Source organism: Lontra canadensis, unplaced genomic scaffold, assembly GCF_010015895.1.
Source record: "Lontra canadensis isolate GAN:19392208 unplaced genomic scaffold, GSC_riverotter_1.0 scaffold69, whole genome shotgun sequence".
Classification (NCBI taxonomy): domain Eukaryota; kingdom Metazoa; phylum Chordata; class Mammalia; order Carnivora; family Mustelidae; genus Lontra; species Lontra canadensis.
In genome coordinates, this window is record NW_022631063.1 from 1155653 (window position 1) to 1173585 (window position 17933).

A 17933-nucleotide genomic window follows, 5' to 3' on the forward strand; every position below is an offset into this window, starting at 1 on the left:
ATTTATTTTCAAAACACCAGAAGCAGGTGTTTGTTTAATTGCATTTAAGAAAAGAAGATCAGAAGCCTCCAAATTTAAAACATTTACATGCCTCAAATCAAAGAACAATTCATACTTTTCTGTCAAGATAGGACTTGACTCTACAGATGTGAACACTGTGAGTGTCAGGGCCAACACCTGGACAGGAGGCCTGCCCAGGGGGGTCCTGAAGTTCTGAGGACATAGGCTCTGAAAGAAGACAACCTGCACTCACATTGCAGCTATGTTATACTATTTGTGCAGCATTGGCGAGTTTATTGACTATCTTTTCAATCTGTAAAATGGGAAACCCTACTTCATAGGAAGTTGTGAGGATTGGAGAAAAATGAGATTTTAGAAGAGTACCATCGCATTGTAAATGCTCAATTAATGATAGTTAATATTATTTAAAATGTTCCAACCACACTGCATTATCCAGCATTGCCACAGATGGATAGTTTCACAGGCCCAGTCTTAACTCTGTAGCAAGATACCAGTGTGCATGAATGTAAATAGACTAAAATCAGCAAAAAGAACAACAATCCAGCATCTGATTTTTCACTTACGTTATGCTTAAACTAGCTGTGAAGATGGGCAAAGGGTGACTATTTCAATTCTGGAACAATGGGATTAGTAGGAAGGGGACCTGGTTAAAATACTATAATGTCATTACTGAAAGCACTTTTTTTTTCTTAGAATCTTCAACATAAGTTTGTTTCTTGGAATCTTTAACATAAGGTAGCACATATAACTTCTTCTGGAATGAAAATGAAATGTCTGGAATTTTTTTTGCTTGTCTTCTCCAGGTGAATCAACATGCAGCTAATGTAGTTAAAAGGTATAGCTTCATCTTCATTCTTTATATTTTAATTTTGAAATTCTATAACCTCAGATATTCTAACTAAGATATCTAAGCCTTCTCTTCTGGAAAAAGTGTTTTAGAATGTTATTAACAATTTTTCAAATGCCATATGAGAAGTATTTATGAAAATATTCTTGCCTATTTTTTAACACTCCAGATTAAGTTTCATTAGCTGAGCTGTAGCTCAACCAAATATTTGTCTTTATTTTCTTTTACTGAAGACAAATTAAGAATGATATTATGAAACTGACTTGGTAAAGATTTAGAGAACATAATCAGTATCCATTATACTTTAAAAAGTAGATTAATAACAAAAGGTATTAACAGAACTCTTTTACATGAAGTATTCTCTAGAGGGAAACTGATCATTGAAGTTATTGGCATCCTCAAAGGAGCGAATAATTAAAACAAAATGTTGTGCAACTCGCACTGTACTCACATTGTTGTGAATATATTAAAAATAATGAATGTTGGTGGGTATGAAATTTCAGTAGGCCACCCTCTGCTCACTCTGGAAACATGAACTGCAAAGAAATGAGTCCTGCAATTGTAGAGAGAGAACTGAGTAGGAGCCAGCTAACAGGACAGTCGAGGCTGGGCATCATTAGTGGCATTTCTGTGTAGTCCTTCATTCAGGGAGCAAATTCAGAGAAGAGCAATCTGGGAATCTATAAATCCTACTGAGCTTTGGTTAAGTGACATTCATTATAAAGAACACCTAGAGGGAAGACCCGAGATTTGAGTCACAGCTAGAAAGATCAGATTACCTGAGCTCTGCATGTCTTGGTTAAGCAAGGCAGCCTAGGAAGAGAATGATCTTTGTCTGCAGTCATTTCGGCAGTGTTATGTTGGATAAAGTTACAGGTTTATCAACTACGATGTTCAGTTTCTGTCATTTGTTCATTTCTTATATATTATTGTGTATTCTAAGCATTTAATGTCATTTATGGTTTCTAAGTACATTTTGTTTCTGTTACATGGTATTTCAGCTGAATGTTTATTATTATGAGTTCACTACCTTTCATGCCTCTCACTTTGAATCTAAGCAAAACTGTAAAATATTTAAATAAGTGTAGCTATACATGTATATACTCAGATGCAAACTACCAAATAAAAACTCTTTTCATTAATCAAGATTTTCATTGTTATTTACACAGATAATACAAAGTACAAAATATTGAAAATAACTTCAAATCCAATTTATCCCAAATAGAAAGGACAAAATGTCCACAAATGCTGCTAAGTAGTCAATAATCAGAACTAGTTTCTGAATCTGAGGCTTGGGAAGCAGTCAGCAAGTTACAGAAATGAAAATGTGAATGTGAAGAGTTGTTCTTGGAAAAGCGATCCTGGTGTGGGATGGGGGGTCTAATCTGCCCAACCCGCTACTCAGAGAGAATTCCATCACTCCCTAGGTTTGGCAATACTGAGTACTATTTTCTTTAAAATAAGAAAATAAATTGCATCAAATATTTTCTACATGTGTTTTTCAATAAAGATTGAAGGTTAAATTCAGTGATGAAAAAAATGATGTGCTTTTTTGGGTCAACAAGAATTTAAAAGATTGCCCATCTTTACTACTCACAGTAAATGTGCAATTAGATGCATCGTCTTTGAAGTAGATCAATAAAAGGTAACAAATGTGCTGTTTTACCCAGCACTTATACCTCTAGGAGTATACACTAAGGAAAACAATAGCACAAGTGTGCAAGAGAGCCTCTTTGTATGTGTTTACAACTGTGAAAAGTTGATAATAATAAAGTATTGTTGGTAATACTTTACTTCCTTTAATGTAATACTTTGTGAATATTCAAATAATCTATGGACTGTCCATGTGTTAAGTGTTACACAATGATTAATTTCTGAGTGAGGAAAACAGGCTACAGTTTGGTATAAACACTGGTCTATATGCTGTCCTGGTCTTAGCAAAGAAAACAGAAAGTGTGTGTGTGTGTGTGTGTGTGTGTGTGTGTGTGTAGAAAATATGCTTGTTCTTTAGGTGTAAAATTATAGGTCCTTTTTCCTGTTTCTTCTCAATATTTTCTAATTTTTTGACAGCAAAGTTAAATCACTGTGAGAAAGAGCAGAGATATGAAGTCCTGGTTGAGGTGGTGAAATCCCGTTTCAGGGACGTGACTGATGAAGTGTCTGCTGATACCAAACAGGCCTTACCATCTCAACTTATGACTCTGGGTTTGGGGAAAAGAATGAAATGTGTTGGGAAACCAATGCAAGTAAGGAGCTGTTTTCAGTGCTTAGAGAAAGACTGCAGAAAAATACATCAGACTAATGGCAAGGATTTGTAAGTATTTTACTCTGCATATTCGACTAAGGACATCCAGGGGGAGCTGGGATTGCTTCAGATGGTCATATACTATTATAGAACATGCAGATGTATTCTTTATGTTATTGACCTGAAGATGCCCCCATCAGAATCAGCTGACTAGGTAGGCATTAAAGATCTATCCGGACTGTCCTGGCCCTCTACTTCTCTCCTTCTAGGCTAACTAAAGAGGGGTGATTAGTTGTCATATCTTTTTAGGAACAGCTACAGATTAAGTATTACAATAAGTTGCTTCATAATACATAAACCACATGGCAGCAAATTATTAAGTTAGTTATAAACAATGTAGGTTTTACAATTTTTACAATTCTCGCATCTAGCAAGATGACTGGCACAGTATGTTGAACTAATTAGACTTCTTTAAATGTGCTACCTGATCTTTTCATTGGTAAATGGGTATATCCTTAGATTCTTTAAAATTTATTTATTTATTGCTCTCTCTCTCTTCTTTTTTAAAAATCAGTGCCTTAACAAAAAAGCCCTTCAAAAAGTTCAACATTGAGTGCAAGAGACATAGAAACAAATTATTACAAGATAATTCATAAGTGTTTCTAACAGAGCTAAGAAAAAAAATGTTAGAAAATGTGGACAAGGTTGCCCGGGGCCTTTAGAGAGGACCAGGCACGGAAGAGTATAGTGGCCTTTGGGCAGAGCTCAGAAGCACAAAATAATAGGGTGTATAGCAGAAATTGAGACTGACATTTGGAAACATGATGAAGAAAATTAAAGGTGTTTTAAATAAACCACAGGCTCTCTACACCAGTAAATTTAGTATTTCCCTTTTACATACTAGTGGTGAAACTTGCCAAATCATGTAATTTTGCCAGGAAACAAAACTTCGTTGTAGGAAGAAGAGGATAAGAACACAACAGAGCTTCTGCCATTAAATCACACTAACATAAGAGTTTTCTTCCAAACTTCTTAGATAAGAACTAGATAAATAGTAGTCGAGGAACCCTTAACTAAAAATATCCCCCAAATCTAAGTTGACGATATAATTTACAGTCCCAAGTGAGAGGGAAAAAAAAGTGCCATTAATAATTATGCAAAGATTACAGGCATATACTAGCTATCCTCATTCCTCTGCAATTGAGCATCCTACCTGACAGAGATCCCTTTTGAGTGATACAGTCCTGTTTAAAGTATAAAACAACTAGGATAAATCTTCATCCAATTTTTGGTGTGAATTAAATCAATCAGATTCACACCTCAGATAATAAGAAACCATAATTAAGAACTACCATTAAGATATACAATATGGAGTAGGTTGAGGCTTAAGAAGTATAGCATTTAGAGGCTAAGTTTACAACCACAGACAAATTTAGATTTTTAAATTGATCTATATTCTAGCTTGTGATCCTCAGTACTTTACTTAACTTCTCTGAATGTCAGTTTAACCTGTAAAATGGGATAATATCTATTCCCAAAGCTGTCATGAAAATCAGATAAAGCAATATATATGAAGAGCCAGTCACAAGATTGGAACTCGATTAACATTAGTCCTTTGGGAGAAGAGAAATAAGGTGGAGGGCTATTGTCTATGAACTACAGCCATGGGACTCAAAACCTGGAGAGCACATCTGTGTGTATAAAGGACCTAAATAAATATGTAGTTCAAGATTAGCTGATTAACACTACTAAAGAAAATGGATGGTGCATATAATCAGAAAATTTTAACTAACTTAGCTCAGAGAAGTGCATGGGAACGTGATGAAAAATTGTTTATATAACATATGATGTTGCATAGCTCTAACATTGATTTTATTGAATTGATGTGATCTTAGTATATTCAAAAACCTAAGGATTATGATGTCAATATGTGATCTTTTCTAACAAAAATGGATTTTTTTTAATATAAGTACCCCATTTAGTTTGTCCTAGATTTTATTCTTTACTTGATCTTTGAGATATTGGTTATGAAACCACCACTAACTTTATACTTTTATTTTTGTCATCACACCAGTTATCTTGGGTCATTAGCACAGGTTTCACTAATTAGAATTAACTATGGTGTTCTTCACATAAAGGTCAAATGTCAGCATGAGAAGCAACAGCCATTCTGAGGTGTCTTGAACCCATGCTGTTACTACATGTTTCTCAAAACCAATATTTCGAACAACACAGAAGAATCAATGTCCTATCAAAACAAACTGACAAATAGGAGCACTCCCAATGATCCTCAGGAAAGAAGAAAAAACAGAATAGAACAGGAAGAAAAAAACCCAATAAAATCAGCAACGGTGAATGTCTACTTTCTATCACAATGTCACCCGACTGGTCACCCAGAGGAAAAAGCAGGTAAGCCAGAGCAGCGTGGCTGGGGCAGCCTCGGCAGACCCCGCCCGGCACAGTCTAGATCAGATGAGTTCACAAACACAGCTGACAACCAAGGGCGAAATGCACTCATGTCCTCTCACACTCCTCTCCAGTCCTCACACACCAAGCACTAGCCGGGGATGTCTTACTCATTTTCAAAATAAAAAGTAGTGTGAGACATTCCACAAAACAGTGGGAACCATGAAAAAAGGTTTGTACACACACAGATCTACTTAAACAGAGGAAAGGGCACAGGGAGCATTCTCAGCCACCGTTTGGACTGCCCATGGAAAGACTGCTTTGGGTTGTGGTTTTTGTCTTTAAGATTTAATCTATTTGAGAGAGAGAGAGCACTCAAGAGAGAGTGAAAGAGAGAGAGCATGAGCAGAGAAGGGGATGCAGAAAGAGAAGCAGACTCTCCACCCAGCAGGAAGTCTGACACATGGCTTGATCCCAGGACCTGAGATCATGACCTGAGCCGAAGGCAGACACTTAACTGACTGAGCCACCCAGGCACCCCTACTTAGTTAGACATTTCATATAAATTAAAGGACTAAGAGAAAGATATGGAATGTTCAGTCATAGCAAAAGGAGCCTAGTATTTGGATTTCTCTTAACCCACCTATGACAAGTGGCAATTTTACCTTAACTGTTCAGTAATGGAACAAATTTCCTCACTATGTTGATTAATGTCTTACTGCTGATAGTTTCTCAGTAGTTTAGCACTTTTGCTAAATGCAGATAGTTCAGTTAAGAGAGAGAAGACATTCATTTGGTGATCATAATTCATAATAATTCTTAATTATATTAATAAACTAACTTTATTATTTTAGATTTAACACGGTCATTATTGAATGGCCCTGAGAGCAGGCTTCACCGTCAATTAAGAATTTTCAAGAAACACTGAGAAATAAAATGTTATACTAGATATAAAATGCCAACTCTGGGTAACTTATGTAGTCAGTAGAGAGTTTCAAACTCAGCAATAAGCTCAAGTCAGAAATGAACAGGAGAGAACTTTGGGTTTAGCTGTTACAAAGAGCTTGTTGGAGATACTAGTGAGAGTCGTTTTGATGTGGTGGTGAGCGAGTGATACTCGGGTAACTGGTTAATTATTTTTGGTTAATAGCTTCTCTCTAATACTTTATTAAATATTTTCTAGCTATTTGCATAGTTATAGGAAATGAAGATGATTTATTCCTTAGCTTATAAGCAAAGAAATAGAGTCATTGATAAAATTCAGGTGGAAACTGTTCTTAAGAACATTTTAGAAAGAAAAATCAAAATATTACATATTCCCTATAGCTCACTTTTGTGAAGATCTCCAGATCTCAATCTGTTTCTTTCTCCAGAGCTATGGTGCCATTACTCATCTTCTCTTCATTCTGTGTCTGAATGCTACTTAAGCACATACTTCATATCAGGTACTCTTCCGTATATTCTGGACATAGAAAGTAATAAGACTCAATATTTTCTTTGAATGAACTTTAAAAAACAGATAAAATTAACTACAATAATATGTAATGATATATAGCATATTTCATGAGCTACACCAGAGGTTAGAACCAAGTGTTGTGAAGACACAAAGGAATGTTAATATTCTGGAGCAGGCAGTGGGGGCATCAGGAAAGACTTCACAGAGAAGTCTTTTGATCTGTCTTTGGAAGGATGATAATAGTTTCTTTAGGGTGAGAAGCTGAGGGAAAGGCAATCCATTCAATGAGGCTTTCCACTGTTTATTACAGATGAAAGAAAATTTCCGAAGGGTGAGCAAAGCCTCAGTGACATAAGAGAGCAGGGCTTGTTTGAGAAACTCAGAGCAGTCAAATATTATTGAAACATAAGACACGTGAGACAAATGGAGTTGGCAAGATATTCAACTAATTGGTATTTATTGAGTACATATTATGGGCAAAAGACCAAGCTAGAAATAATGCTATGTATTTTATTGTATATAACATACCCAATCACTCTAACAAAGTGGATGTTATTCTCCAAGGATGTATCAAGAAAGTAACTGAGGTGCAAGGAAGGTAAACTTGGTCAGACCTATGAATTCAGCTGGTTCCTCTAAACATACCCTACTCAAAAACCCAAGCAAATTCAACTCTGAAGGGGATGAAGTATCCTTTTAAAGAGTCTAGAACTTTATTCTGAGAGCCTTAATGAGTTAAGATAGGGTTTTTAAGCCAAGGTGTATCATAAGGGTGTTGAGCAGCCAAATATGGTGAAGTTGCTAAGGGCTCAGATGTCACCACTTATAAGCTGTGCGATTCGGTGAATTAATCTCTCAGGGTCTCAATGCTTTTTCCCATAAAATGGGGATGATGAGAGTTTATGTTTTATGAGACTGTTGTACTCATTTAATATATGAAATTCATTTGCAATGATGCTTGGCTCCAATAAGTCATCAGTATATGTGATTCTTGTTTCAAAAATAGCTCTCTGGACTGAGGACTCTGAGAAACAAACTGAGGGTTTTAGAGGGGAAGGGGTTAGGCAGGATGGGTGAGCCTGGTGGTGGTTATTAAGGAGAGCATGTATTGGATGGAACTTGCATGGGGCGCTGGGTGTTATATGCAAACAATGAATCTTGGAACACTACGTCAAAAACTAATGATGTATTGTATGGTGACTAACGTAATAATTTAAAAAAAATAGCTCTCTGATGGCATTGTAGAGAATGGATTGGGAAGGGAGGAAAACTTCAGTCCTTAATATTCTCAAAGAAGAATGAAAAGGGTTTCAACTAGGGCCCTTGGCAGGGATGGAAGAGTAAAGGTCACATTGAGAGATACTTCAGATGTAAATAATGAAAGGAATTGGTGAGCAGCAGGTTTAGGGAGGAGAGGGAGGAAAAAACAAAACAGAAAACGATCTGACCCTGAGGTTTCTAGTTTATATGGCCAGATGAATGTTGATGTCTTAACATTTTATACTTCAACTGCTCCTTTCCTGTGAATTAATTATCCTAGGACTCTCCTAGCTGCTGACTGCCAGTAATTGATTTAATGACTATTTATAGTGAAAAAATAAAAATAAAAACAATGCTGAAAGCCATTAGAAGCCAGAAAGCCAGTTCCTCCCACTAAGGCTAGCCTATCCCTAAACTGACCCTGTTCTCAAGTCCCTTGGGTGTGAAAATAACTGAGCAGTTATCCCCGAAGCCTGCAGACATTGTGGATTCTTTTTAGAACCAGAGCTGCAAGAGGTATGGTGCTGGTGGGTGGTAAAAAGGGGATTGATGAGCATAGCACAACTTCAGTTTTGGGACATTTTGTTTTCATCTGGGACAATAGTAAAAGTTTTCAAGGAAGAATGTTTTTGGAGAATTTTTAGTTTCTCAATAAACACACTGATCAAATTTAAGCTCTATATAATATCCAGAGTCCATGAGATGTTACAAAGTTTAGGTATATGAAAGACAGTATTTTAAGATTACCATTACAGTACTCTGTTGGATGAAACAACAGAATGTATAAACAAAAAGTTAAAATGAACACCAAAATAAATTCTAGGCCAGATACTCCCTAAAAATTTTTCTTAATGCTTGAATTACATATACATAGAATATAATTCCATTCTTCTCTAAAAACTACCATCTGTATCTCTACTATACAATTAAGAAATTATGAAGGTGGAATATTTCACATGTCATATAACTTATAGAACTATTAGAAGATTTATTTTTGAGCTATTAAAGTTTTAAGTAAACCACATTGCTTTAATAAGTTAATATTACGTATAAATGACAAAAGGAGACAGGAAGTACACAAAAACAAGTTTATTTTACAGTAGGGAGATAGAGGAAGAGTGGTAATTAACCCCAAATTCTGTTCTCCATTTATATAAAAGCTTCTTCATTTCGTAGTCTACTATTTTTCCTTTAAAAACAATTTCATGAAAACATCTTGGAGTTTTGAAGATAAAAGTGAACATTAGTCACTCCATAATACAAATTTCTGAAAGCAGAAATGAGTTTGTGTCCTCTTTTGCATCTCCTCCAATAGCATGTTCCTCTAATGCCTAAAAAATTACCTTAAAGAGAGGTGGCGGCACTCGGTATACACTTTCACCTTTACTTCCAACAATGCAACACTTTCTAAAAGGTCTTTGCAAAAAACTCTCAGAGATGGTAGATTTAATGTTATCAAACCAAAACCTCTTTTGAATTTAGCTGGCTCAAACACTGCCTCTGGAGTTTTGTCCCAACATGACTGCTGCCCTGTCTGGATCTGGTCCCTGTCTGGATCAAGAAAGGACTTCCCTCGGCCTCTTCTCATCCTTTAGTTCTTTGAAAGCAAGGCAAAGATAGGGACATCTCTGATTTGTTAGCAATTTTGCCATTGTACCATGCCTGAGAGCATAATGGCAAAAATACAGGAATGCTCCAACCTCTAAAAATAAAGCATTTTATATGTCCTGTTTTCCTACTGAGTTAAGACCTTTATTTCTTTTAGAGAAACTTACTTTGATTTTCCAAATGTTTAGAGTTGCTTGACAATTTAAGATAAAAATCATGTGTCTACATATGCCTGAAGTGGAAAAGCACTTTAACTGCTAGCTCCATTCCATGACACACTCCAAACCTGACAAGCAATAAACTGAAAGATAACTGACTTCTCTGTTTCCTTAGTATTAGCATCACCTCCAAACTATATAACTTATATTCACTTAATAACTGAAGTGTTTGTTATTCCTCAATCCAATCTAATGCTAAAAAAATTGTTTTTATTTTCTAAGTAAGCTCTATGCCCAATATGGGACTTGAACGTACAACCCCAAGATGAAGAGCCACATGCTCTACTGACTGAGCCAGCGAAGCACCCCTAAAAAAGTTGTGCTTAAAGTGAATATATTATACTATTAAAATACATGCCCATCCTTGTATAAGCCTCAGTGTAATTATAGTTTTGTATAATTAGAGCTTTATGTCAAAAGATTTACAGCTTTATCACCTCAAGCAATACTTCACAGCTGCCAAGAATGATTTATGCAATAATGACTTAAATTGTAAAATAGAATCCTCAAAGGAAGGGCTGTCAAATATTCCTACTGCAAATAAGTAGTTTTAAAAAAAAATGATATTCTGGTAAACAGCAAGTTCAATTGTACCTGATAAAATCACATCAAGTAGGATGGTAGGAAGTGTTGTTTCCTAAGAATAATCAGGCAGTTTGCCATGCATTGCATCTAAGTGAACTCATTACGTAGATCATGGGTTTAAACTGCTTATAAAGCCTCCGGCCAATCTGAAAGACAAGCTTTCAGAAATAATACCATGCACAAGTTTTTGCTACACCAGAATGAGTGAATGGAAAAGTGGAAACAATATCTCAACTATTAGTTAATTTGCTCATTGTGCTTATTACTTTCCTATCTATATTCCTATAAAGTGCTAAATAGAGAATAAGTAAAGGAAGCATTTACTGTACATACCTAAGAAACCAAGAAACCTTCCAAAAGTAAAGAACCTCAATAATAAAGAATTAAGGAAACTTTGAGAAACCAATAAAAAATGTTGGTGATTTTATCCCTTCCTGCTTTTATAAATATAGAGTGGTTGGCAGGTCTCTAAGAGGCAAGACTTTCAAAGCATTTGAACTTCACAAGCTCTGACTGAATTTGCAGTTGCCATGTGAATAAAACCAATGCACTTTGAAGATTCTATTCAAGGTATGTGAACTAGGCTCAAAAACACAGGTTGATTACATTCAGAGCAAACAAGTCCTACTGTGTCTTTGTAATCTGAAAAGATCATAAAATTAATCTTTCTCTTTGGAAAAAGAAAAAAAAAATCTTGGCCCATTATCTCATGTACCCCATATTAAAAGTGAAATAAGTAGCACTTGTCATTAGCTCTAAAGATTACCAAGTCCTTGTAGACTGAGTCAAATCTTAAAATGAAGCCAACAGAATCAAAATCATCACCGAAGGTTGATATTTATATACCTAAGCAAACTTTTGAGTAAATCCTCATCTAAAACAAGAAGGTTTTAATTTATATAATCAAGTGCATCCCTCGGGTAGAAAGATTTGCATTAGTCAGTGTACAAGCATCTTTACTGTAGAAACTTTTACATTCATGTTTTTGATCCCAGATTTACCTGCCTTTCTTAGGGGTTTTGAGATAACTTTACACACTCCCATTGCACAAGTTACACAAGGTTTTAAAATAGCACCATTCCACTTGAAGTATAATAAACAACAACTTTCATTTCAGAATATTGTCTGAAAAATATAGTGAGTATCTAAGTGATCTGAACAGTCCAAATTCATTTTATACCTAAATTATATAAGTTGAAAAAATTCTGAAATGTCCTAAAAAACATAAAGATCAAATGCTGACCAACATGCCATGTATAACCACAATGTAGACGATGTCAGCATCATGATAAATATTCAGGTGGGGAAAAAATGTCAGACATTCAAATTATTCCAAAAGCCCAAATTGTTGGCATCAGATACACACACACAAAAGATGAGTTGCATTTGGGTAGTGAGAGCCTTAGTCCAAGAAATGCTTTCAAGACAACAGAGCAATTAGGCTATTTCTAGGAAGCCAACACCACTGATTGAAAAGTGGTAGTGGTGGGGAGGGGGGTGAGAAGAACTTTAAAAACGATCTCTATGTTGGCTGATAATCATATAATTGTTTTCATTCCAGATTAACTCAAAGTTATGCAAACCTGTTTTTTCTAATCATAGTTTGTCACATATACTCATTCAAGTTAATGTTAAGGAAAATTTAGTAATTAAGAATGGTAATTTTCTTTCATAAAATATTTAATTGTAAGAAATAAGAGGAAGAGTTAAACCTTTTCTGTGCTAGAATTTCTGCTGTGTATTTTATCAAATAATTAATCAGTATCTCATATAAGCTATAACACATCACTTGTTTTCTCATTTGCAAGACTTAAGGGTTTCCTAAAACATCTGACTACATATCCCTCTGCCTCACTGATTTCTATCAATGGCAAAAAAAAAAAAAAAAAAAAAAGATAATGCAACATCAATAAAACTAACTACAACATGCATTTTTAGCTGGTTTATCTTTAAGCACTAAATTGTCAAATATCAGTAAATGTGCACATTTGAGAATGTGTATTCTTTTATGTGGGTATATGTGAATATTCATACCTGTGAGTTCATACACTATATATGGTACGTTTAATGGATGCATGTGTATTAAATGAGTATTTTTTTTTTGAGAGCAGTTATAGGTCAAACATATTATGTTCCCATAACAAACCCGAAAGAAGGAGGAGTACCCTTGAAGTTGAGGTGTGACCTTAAGTTTGAGGTACCAATTTTGTTGCAGCTAAAAAATGAGTACAAATAACTCCACAGTATCATAATTCCTTTTGTCGATTTCTTATTTTAGGACAATTCTTGAATACATGAACAGCTTTTATTATTACATAGCTTTACTAGACCAATTTTTGAAGTTCTTATATATCACCCTTAATGTTGTATAAAAAGGAGCAAAAGAAACAAGAGGTGTTGCCTATCAAATAAATCTGAAAGCCAAGAAACATTTATGACTGCAATAATTTTAGTTCCAGATATACAGTTTTCAACAAGATTTTGCTCTGTGAAATATTTTCAAGCTCAAGCAAATAAAACTCTGTATTTCTCTATTACCAAATACATTACAATACAATCAGTAAATTATTGGCCTTTATGTTATTCCCTAGAAAGGGGAGAAAGTAAGACTGATTTGTGGCACTTTGTTCTCACTGATAGTAAGTTACTACTTTTGAAGAGTACAGAGTACCCTCATTCAAAGAAGAAATTGTTCCTATTAGTCCACTAATGACAGTATCCATATTTTTTGAATCCTAAAATATATAAAATATATAAGCAAAAAATATCTACAACTGAATATTTGGAGCTTCTCTGCAAATGAACTTTCAGTAATCAGTTGTCAAAATTTCATTTCAATGGAATCAAATAAAAAGAATTCTAAATAGATGAACTTTACCATTTTTGTGATAGTAGGTGACCTCCACTTTCCTCTCCTCTGACCCCAGCAATGCCTGGGCAATTTGGGCAATATCATGTCTCTTGGTCTCAGGCCCATGGAGAAAGTCGCAGGTGCACGGCTTTTGCATGACATCTGGCCTGGAGAAACCAGTCATCTCGCAGAACCCATCATTGCAGTAGATGATGGCACAATTTTGCACTCTGGCATTTGCAATGATAAATTTTTTATCTGTAATAAGAAGATGGTAAGGCATCTTTTAGAGAGCTTCCACAAGATTTTCATAAACACTGGAGGAAATTGTTGCATAATAGGAGATCTGAAATGCAGGTGCTTCCCAAATTGCTAACTGCCCAGGGTTTTAAAAGGAAAAAAACAAAAACCCTAAACATGAAATTAATGGTCCTAAGTAGTTTTATCAAGAAGTATTAAGGAACTACTCTTCAAATTTTGAGAATGTAATTTCCCAAATAGTCTACTTCTTAAGCCTTGTGACTCCCAAGGGTACTAAGGCACACTCAAACAAGCAGCTGTCCCATTGATATTTCCAGAATGCCATTTAATTGTAAGATAAATATTTTCAAAGGCAAACAATGAAACATCCTGTAGCTGACAGATTTCTTACCTCAACCTTGGCCCTTAAAAGTACAACTTTCTCAAAGTAGCTATTATTTTTGGATTTGACTTTTCTCTATCCCTCTAAGGCATACTACACATTTGTCGTGTTAAAAAACAAAACATGAAACTGTTAGCAATCAAACTATCTCATGTTAATTAATAGTTCAATAATTTGAAGATTCACCTTTCATAATATATATTTTCCAGAAGATAAAAATATTTACACATACACAGGTAAGTATTATGTCAATACCTTTTCACTTTTACTTTGTGAGAACCTTGAATTCCTTTGTGGTAGTAGGTATTTTAATACAAAGGACTTATTAAATTTTGACCACAAATTATATTTATTATTTCCAGATAGAATATGAACAGGATACATTAGTTTATTTTATACACAAGGTACTATATCCTCATGTCCCTAAATACAGCGCTAAAACAACTGCAAAATGCACAACATAACTGTGTGTTAATGTAGATTTAAGAAAATGTTAAATATAAATTAACAAGGATTTAAAATTAATATATTTATGTAACAATAATTCATTCCTTATAGTTAGTCCACATCAGAATGTTAAATTTCTCTATATTCAGTTGTGGGGATTTACTTACTACATTTCAATTTTCAAATTTCTTGATGGAAATTTAGGGAAATGATAAAGAGGAAGAAATATTGCTTTGAATAATGAACCGTTTGCATTGGGAACCAGTACGGATCAGATATTGCTTTTTCCAGATTATCCTTCTTGGGATATATTTGCATTGATTCAATGCAAAGTTTAGCTTCTATAAACTAACAGCAAGCAAGCATCCCTGCCATAACACAGCTTTGCGATTTAACCAAGGTAAAATATAGTTTGCATAGCCGCTTACATCGCAGCTACCATTTACATTCTCTTGTTCCAGTGGTATGCTCTGCCCTACTCCTGACTTTCAAAAAGTGTACAATTAAACAGCCTCAAAATATAAACCCATGTTATACTAGTACGTTCCCTTTAAGATAGTAGAAGAGTAGGACATTAAGTAGCAAAGCAGATAATGGAGCAGTGGGAGAGGAGGATCAGATTGCTTCCTATAATGGAGACCATAATCTAAAATGTAAATCAGAATTAATATCTGGGGGAGAACACTCCTGCTGCCATTCGAACCTCCTGTCTCGGTTTCACAGCCTGTTAACTTGAAGGAGCCGGGAGTTGCCGGCTCCTCAGCCTGTACGCTACGAATGCCAAGTGCACTGTCAAAGCAGAAAGCGAGGGAGAGAGAAGAGAACAAATGAACTTACTTTGCCCTTCAAATTTCCGTATGATGGTCCCCAAAAATGTGTTTTGTGGTGCCACATGCCCCCTGCGAACAGGCATGTTGACCCCGGTCTTCCGAGGAGCGCTCCCCCCGAGCTCTGGAGTTCTCCCGGGATCTCTCCTCCGCTAGAGCCCAGGCCAGCGCGCGAGCCGCTCTTTGTGGCAGAGCATCCTCTTTTGAAACCAGAAATCTCTTCCCATTAGCACCACTTCTAGACACCCGCTTTCCCCAGCGGAGTCCAATCCATCCCCTTCACCTTCCGGAGGGGGCCTCGCACCGGACTGCCTCGGGTGAGAGGGTTTGGGGGTGGGGAGAGGGAAGGAGGCGGGGTGAGGGGGGTGGAGGGGGAGGGAGGGAGGGATAGGTGGGGGTGGGGTGGGATGGAAGGGGGGCGGGGAGTCACAAGGGCAATCGATCTGTTTCTCTTCTCCCAAACAGCGCCAATTTCCCAGTGCAAATGGGCTTAACCTGGCGGTTGCCCAGAGCTGTGAGGATGGCTGAGGGGGGGGATGGAAGACTCGTGCGGCTCTTGCAGGAAGGCGAGAAAGAAAAGGAGGCGGGGGGGGGGGGGGGGCGCTGGGGGGAGTTGACGTTTCTATCCCCGCCCTCTCCCCTACACACACACACACACACACTCACCCGCGCGCGCGCGCGCATACACACACACACACACACACACACGCACACGCACACACACATACACACACACACACATACACCCTTTATCCCGAGAGCTTGGGCGCCGCCACAGCTCGGATTACTCAAGCGTGCTTTAACGGAAGCCAGCCAAGAAATCTCCAAAACTCAGTAACAAACAGCTACTCTGGGAAGGTGATCTCCACGGCCACCAGCCACAGGGCTCCATCCCTGAGCTCCTCACGCCACAGTAGCTAAAACACCCTTAGCTGCAAAGAAAAGACAGGTGGGAAAACAGTCCTTCAGGGAGGACTATTTCTAAGCTCTGGTGGCATTCGGGAGTTTGAAGATTGAGGATGAGCCACTTAAGGGTGCAGGTTTAGCCTGAGGGTGCAGCTCGGATTCCTGGACTCCTCGGAGGTGGGCGCCGAAGCCCTAGCTGAAGTGGCACTCCTGTTCCTGCCCGGAGCTGAGCCGAGTCTCCCAAAGACTAAAGGCTGCTGGCGCCGCCGCTGGGCATGCCCGGTCTCATTGTTTGAACCCCTGAGGAGTTGCAACGTTGGGGGTTGACTGGGTCTCTAGGTGCTGGAGGCTGCGAGAAAGAGGGTAAGGCCAAAGACTCTGTGAGCAACTGGTACGAAACAAGGGAAGTGCTTGAAATGGGCGAGGCTGGTTGCAAGGGGGAAGGAACAAAAGGTGGGTGGGGCTAAGAGTTACCAGCCTTGGTGTGACCTCCAGTGCCTCTTTCCTCCTAAACACACTAGGAACACCATTCTATTTACTCTCTTCCACTATTTCTAACAAATTATCTCGTTTAGGATGGGAAAGTGTTCAAGGAGCAGAGTGGAGTCCTCTTCGTTCTTTTTTCTCAGAGCCTCCCAAGGTGGGAATCCCATGTATACATACACTTCTGTCCAAATAGTCATCCTGGAGCTTAGGAAATCAAATGTGACAAGTCATACCAGAAGAGGGTGTTTTCTAAGTTGTTTTTTTCTAGCTTTTCTTGCTTTGTCTCCTTTAACCTAATAGTCTCTTTCCACATCCCTTTCTCTAAATGGAATTTGCTACTGCTACAACCTATGGAGCTACTAGAACACGGACAAACCTCTTGTTTCCAGCTGTTGATAAAAGTCCTAAGTCCTCTATAAAAACCTGATAATGTTGGGGGTTCTTGCAACTCATTAGCCTGTTTTGCCTGTGCCTTGAATTAGTCGGGTTCATATTTTCTCAGTTACAACCTCAAATCTGAAGTTAAAAAAAAAATAAGGATGGAACTGAAAAGGGCGGAAAGAAAGGTTTAGATTATGAAGGTGAATCATGTGGATTGCAATAAATAACGAGGAAATAAACATAACGACTTTAACTTCAGAAAGTTGCAGAAAGCACAGCCAAGAAAAAAATCACCAAAAATCACCAAACACTGAACAAACTAACAAAAAAACAAAACAAAACAAAACAAAAAAAAAATAACTCCCCACAACATGAGAAAATCTCACCCTTTCATGTCAGAGTAATAAAAATGAATTAGAAACGTGAGACATTGCCTGGGAATGTTGAATTTTCAGGTTAATTAGCTTAACTTAAAAAAAGAAGCAATCTATAACAAACCCGTAGGCTCTTATGGTAGCTTGGGCTTTCTTGAATCTGCACAGTTCCTTCTCTCGGAACATAAAAAGACACGCTCCTCCAATGTACAGCTTTATTTTCCTCCCTTGCAGTGTAAGTGGATCACTGGATCATTCTGTTTCCAGTGGAGTTCTTTTCCCAGGTGTTAAATGTGTGGAGCTATCCGTGGTGCTGACTCTGACTCTGCCGTTAGAAACTCTGCCAACGTCCAGCCACAGACAACACAACAG

The 17933-nt window shown here is 37.2% G+C and overlaps 1 protein-coding gene across 4 annotated transcripts in view; it reads right to left on the reverse strand.

Moving 5' to 3' along the window:
* KCNH7 (potassium voltage-gated channel subfamily H member 7) overlaps positions 1-15731 on the reverse strand; it is a 482562-nt gene extending 466831 nt beyond the window's left edge. For all 4 annotated transcript variants that reach the window (XM_032880309.1, XM_032880308.1, XM_032880307.1 and 1 more), the window contains exons 1-2: positions 15425-15731; positions 13525-13755 (exon numbers count right to left, since the gene is read on the reverse strand). In XM_032880309.1, coding sequence (XP_032736200.1) covers positions 13525-13755; positions 15425-15500 — 307 coding nt within the window. In that variant the 5' untranslated portion in view covers positions 15501-15731. The remainder of the gene's footprint in view (positions 1-13524; positions 13756-15424) is intronic.
* Positions 15732-17933: the final 2202 nt, after the last annotated feature.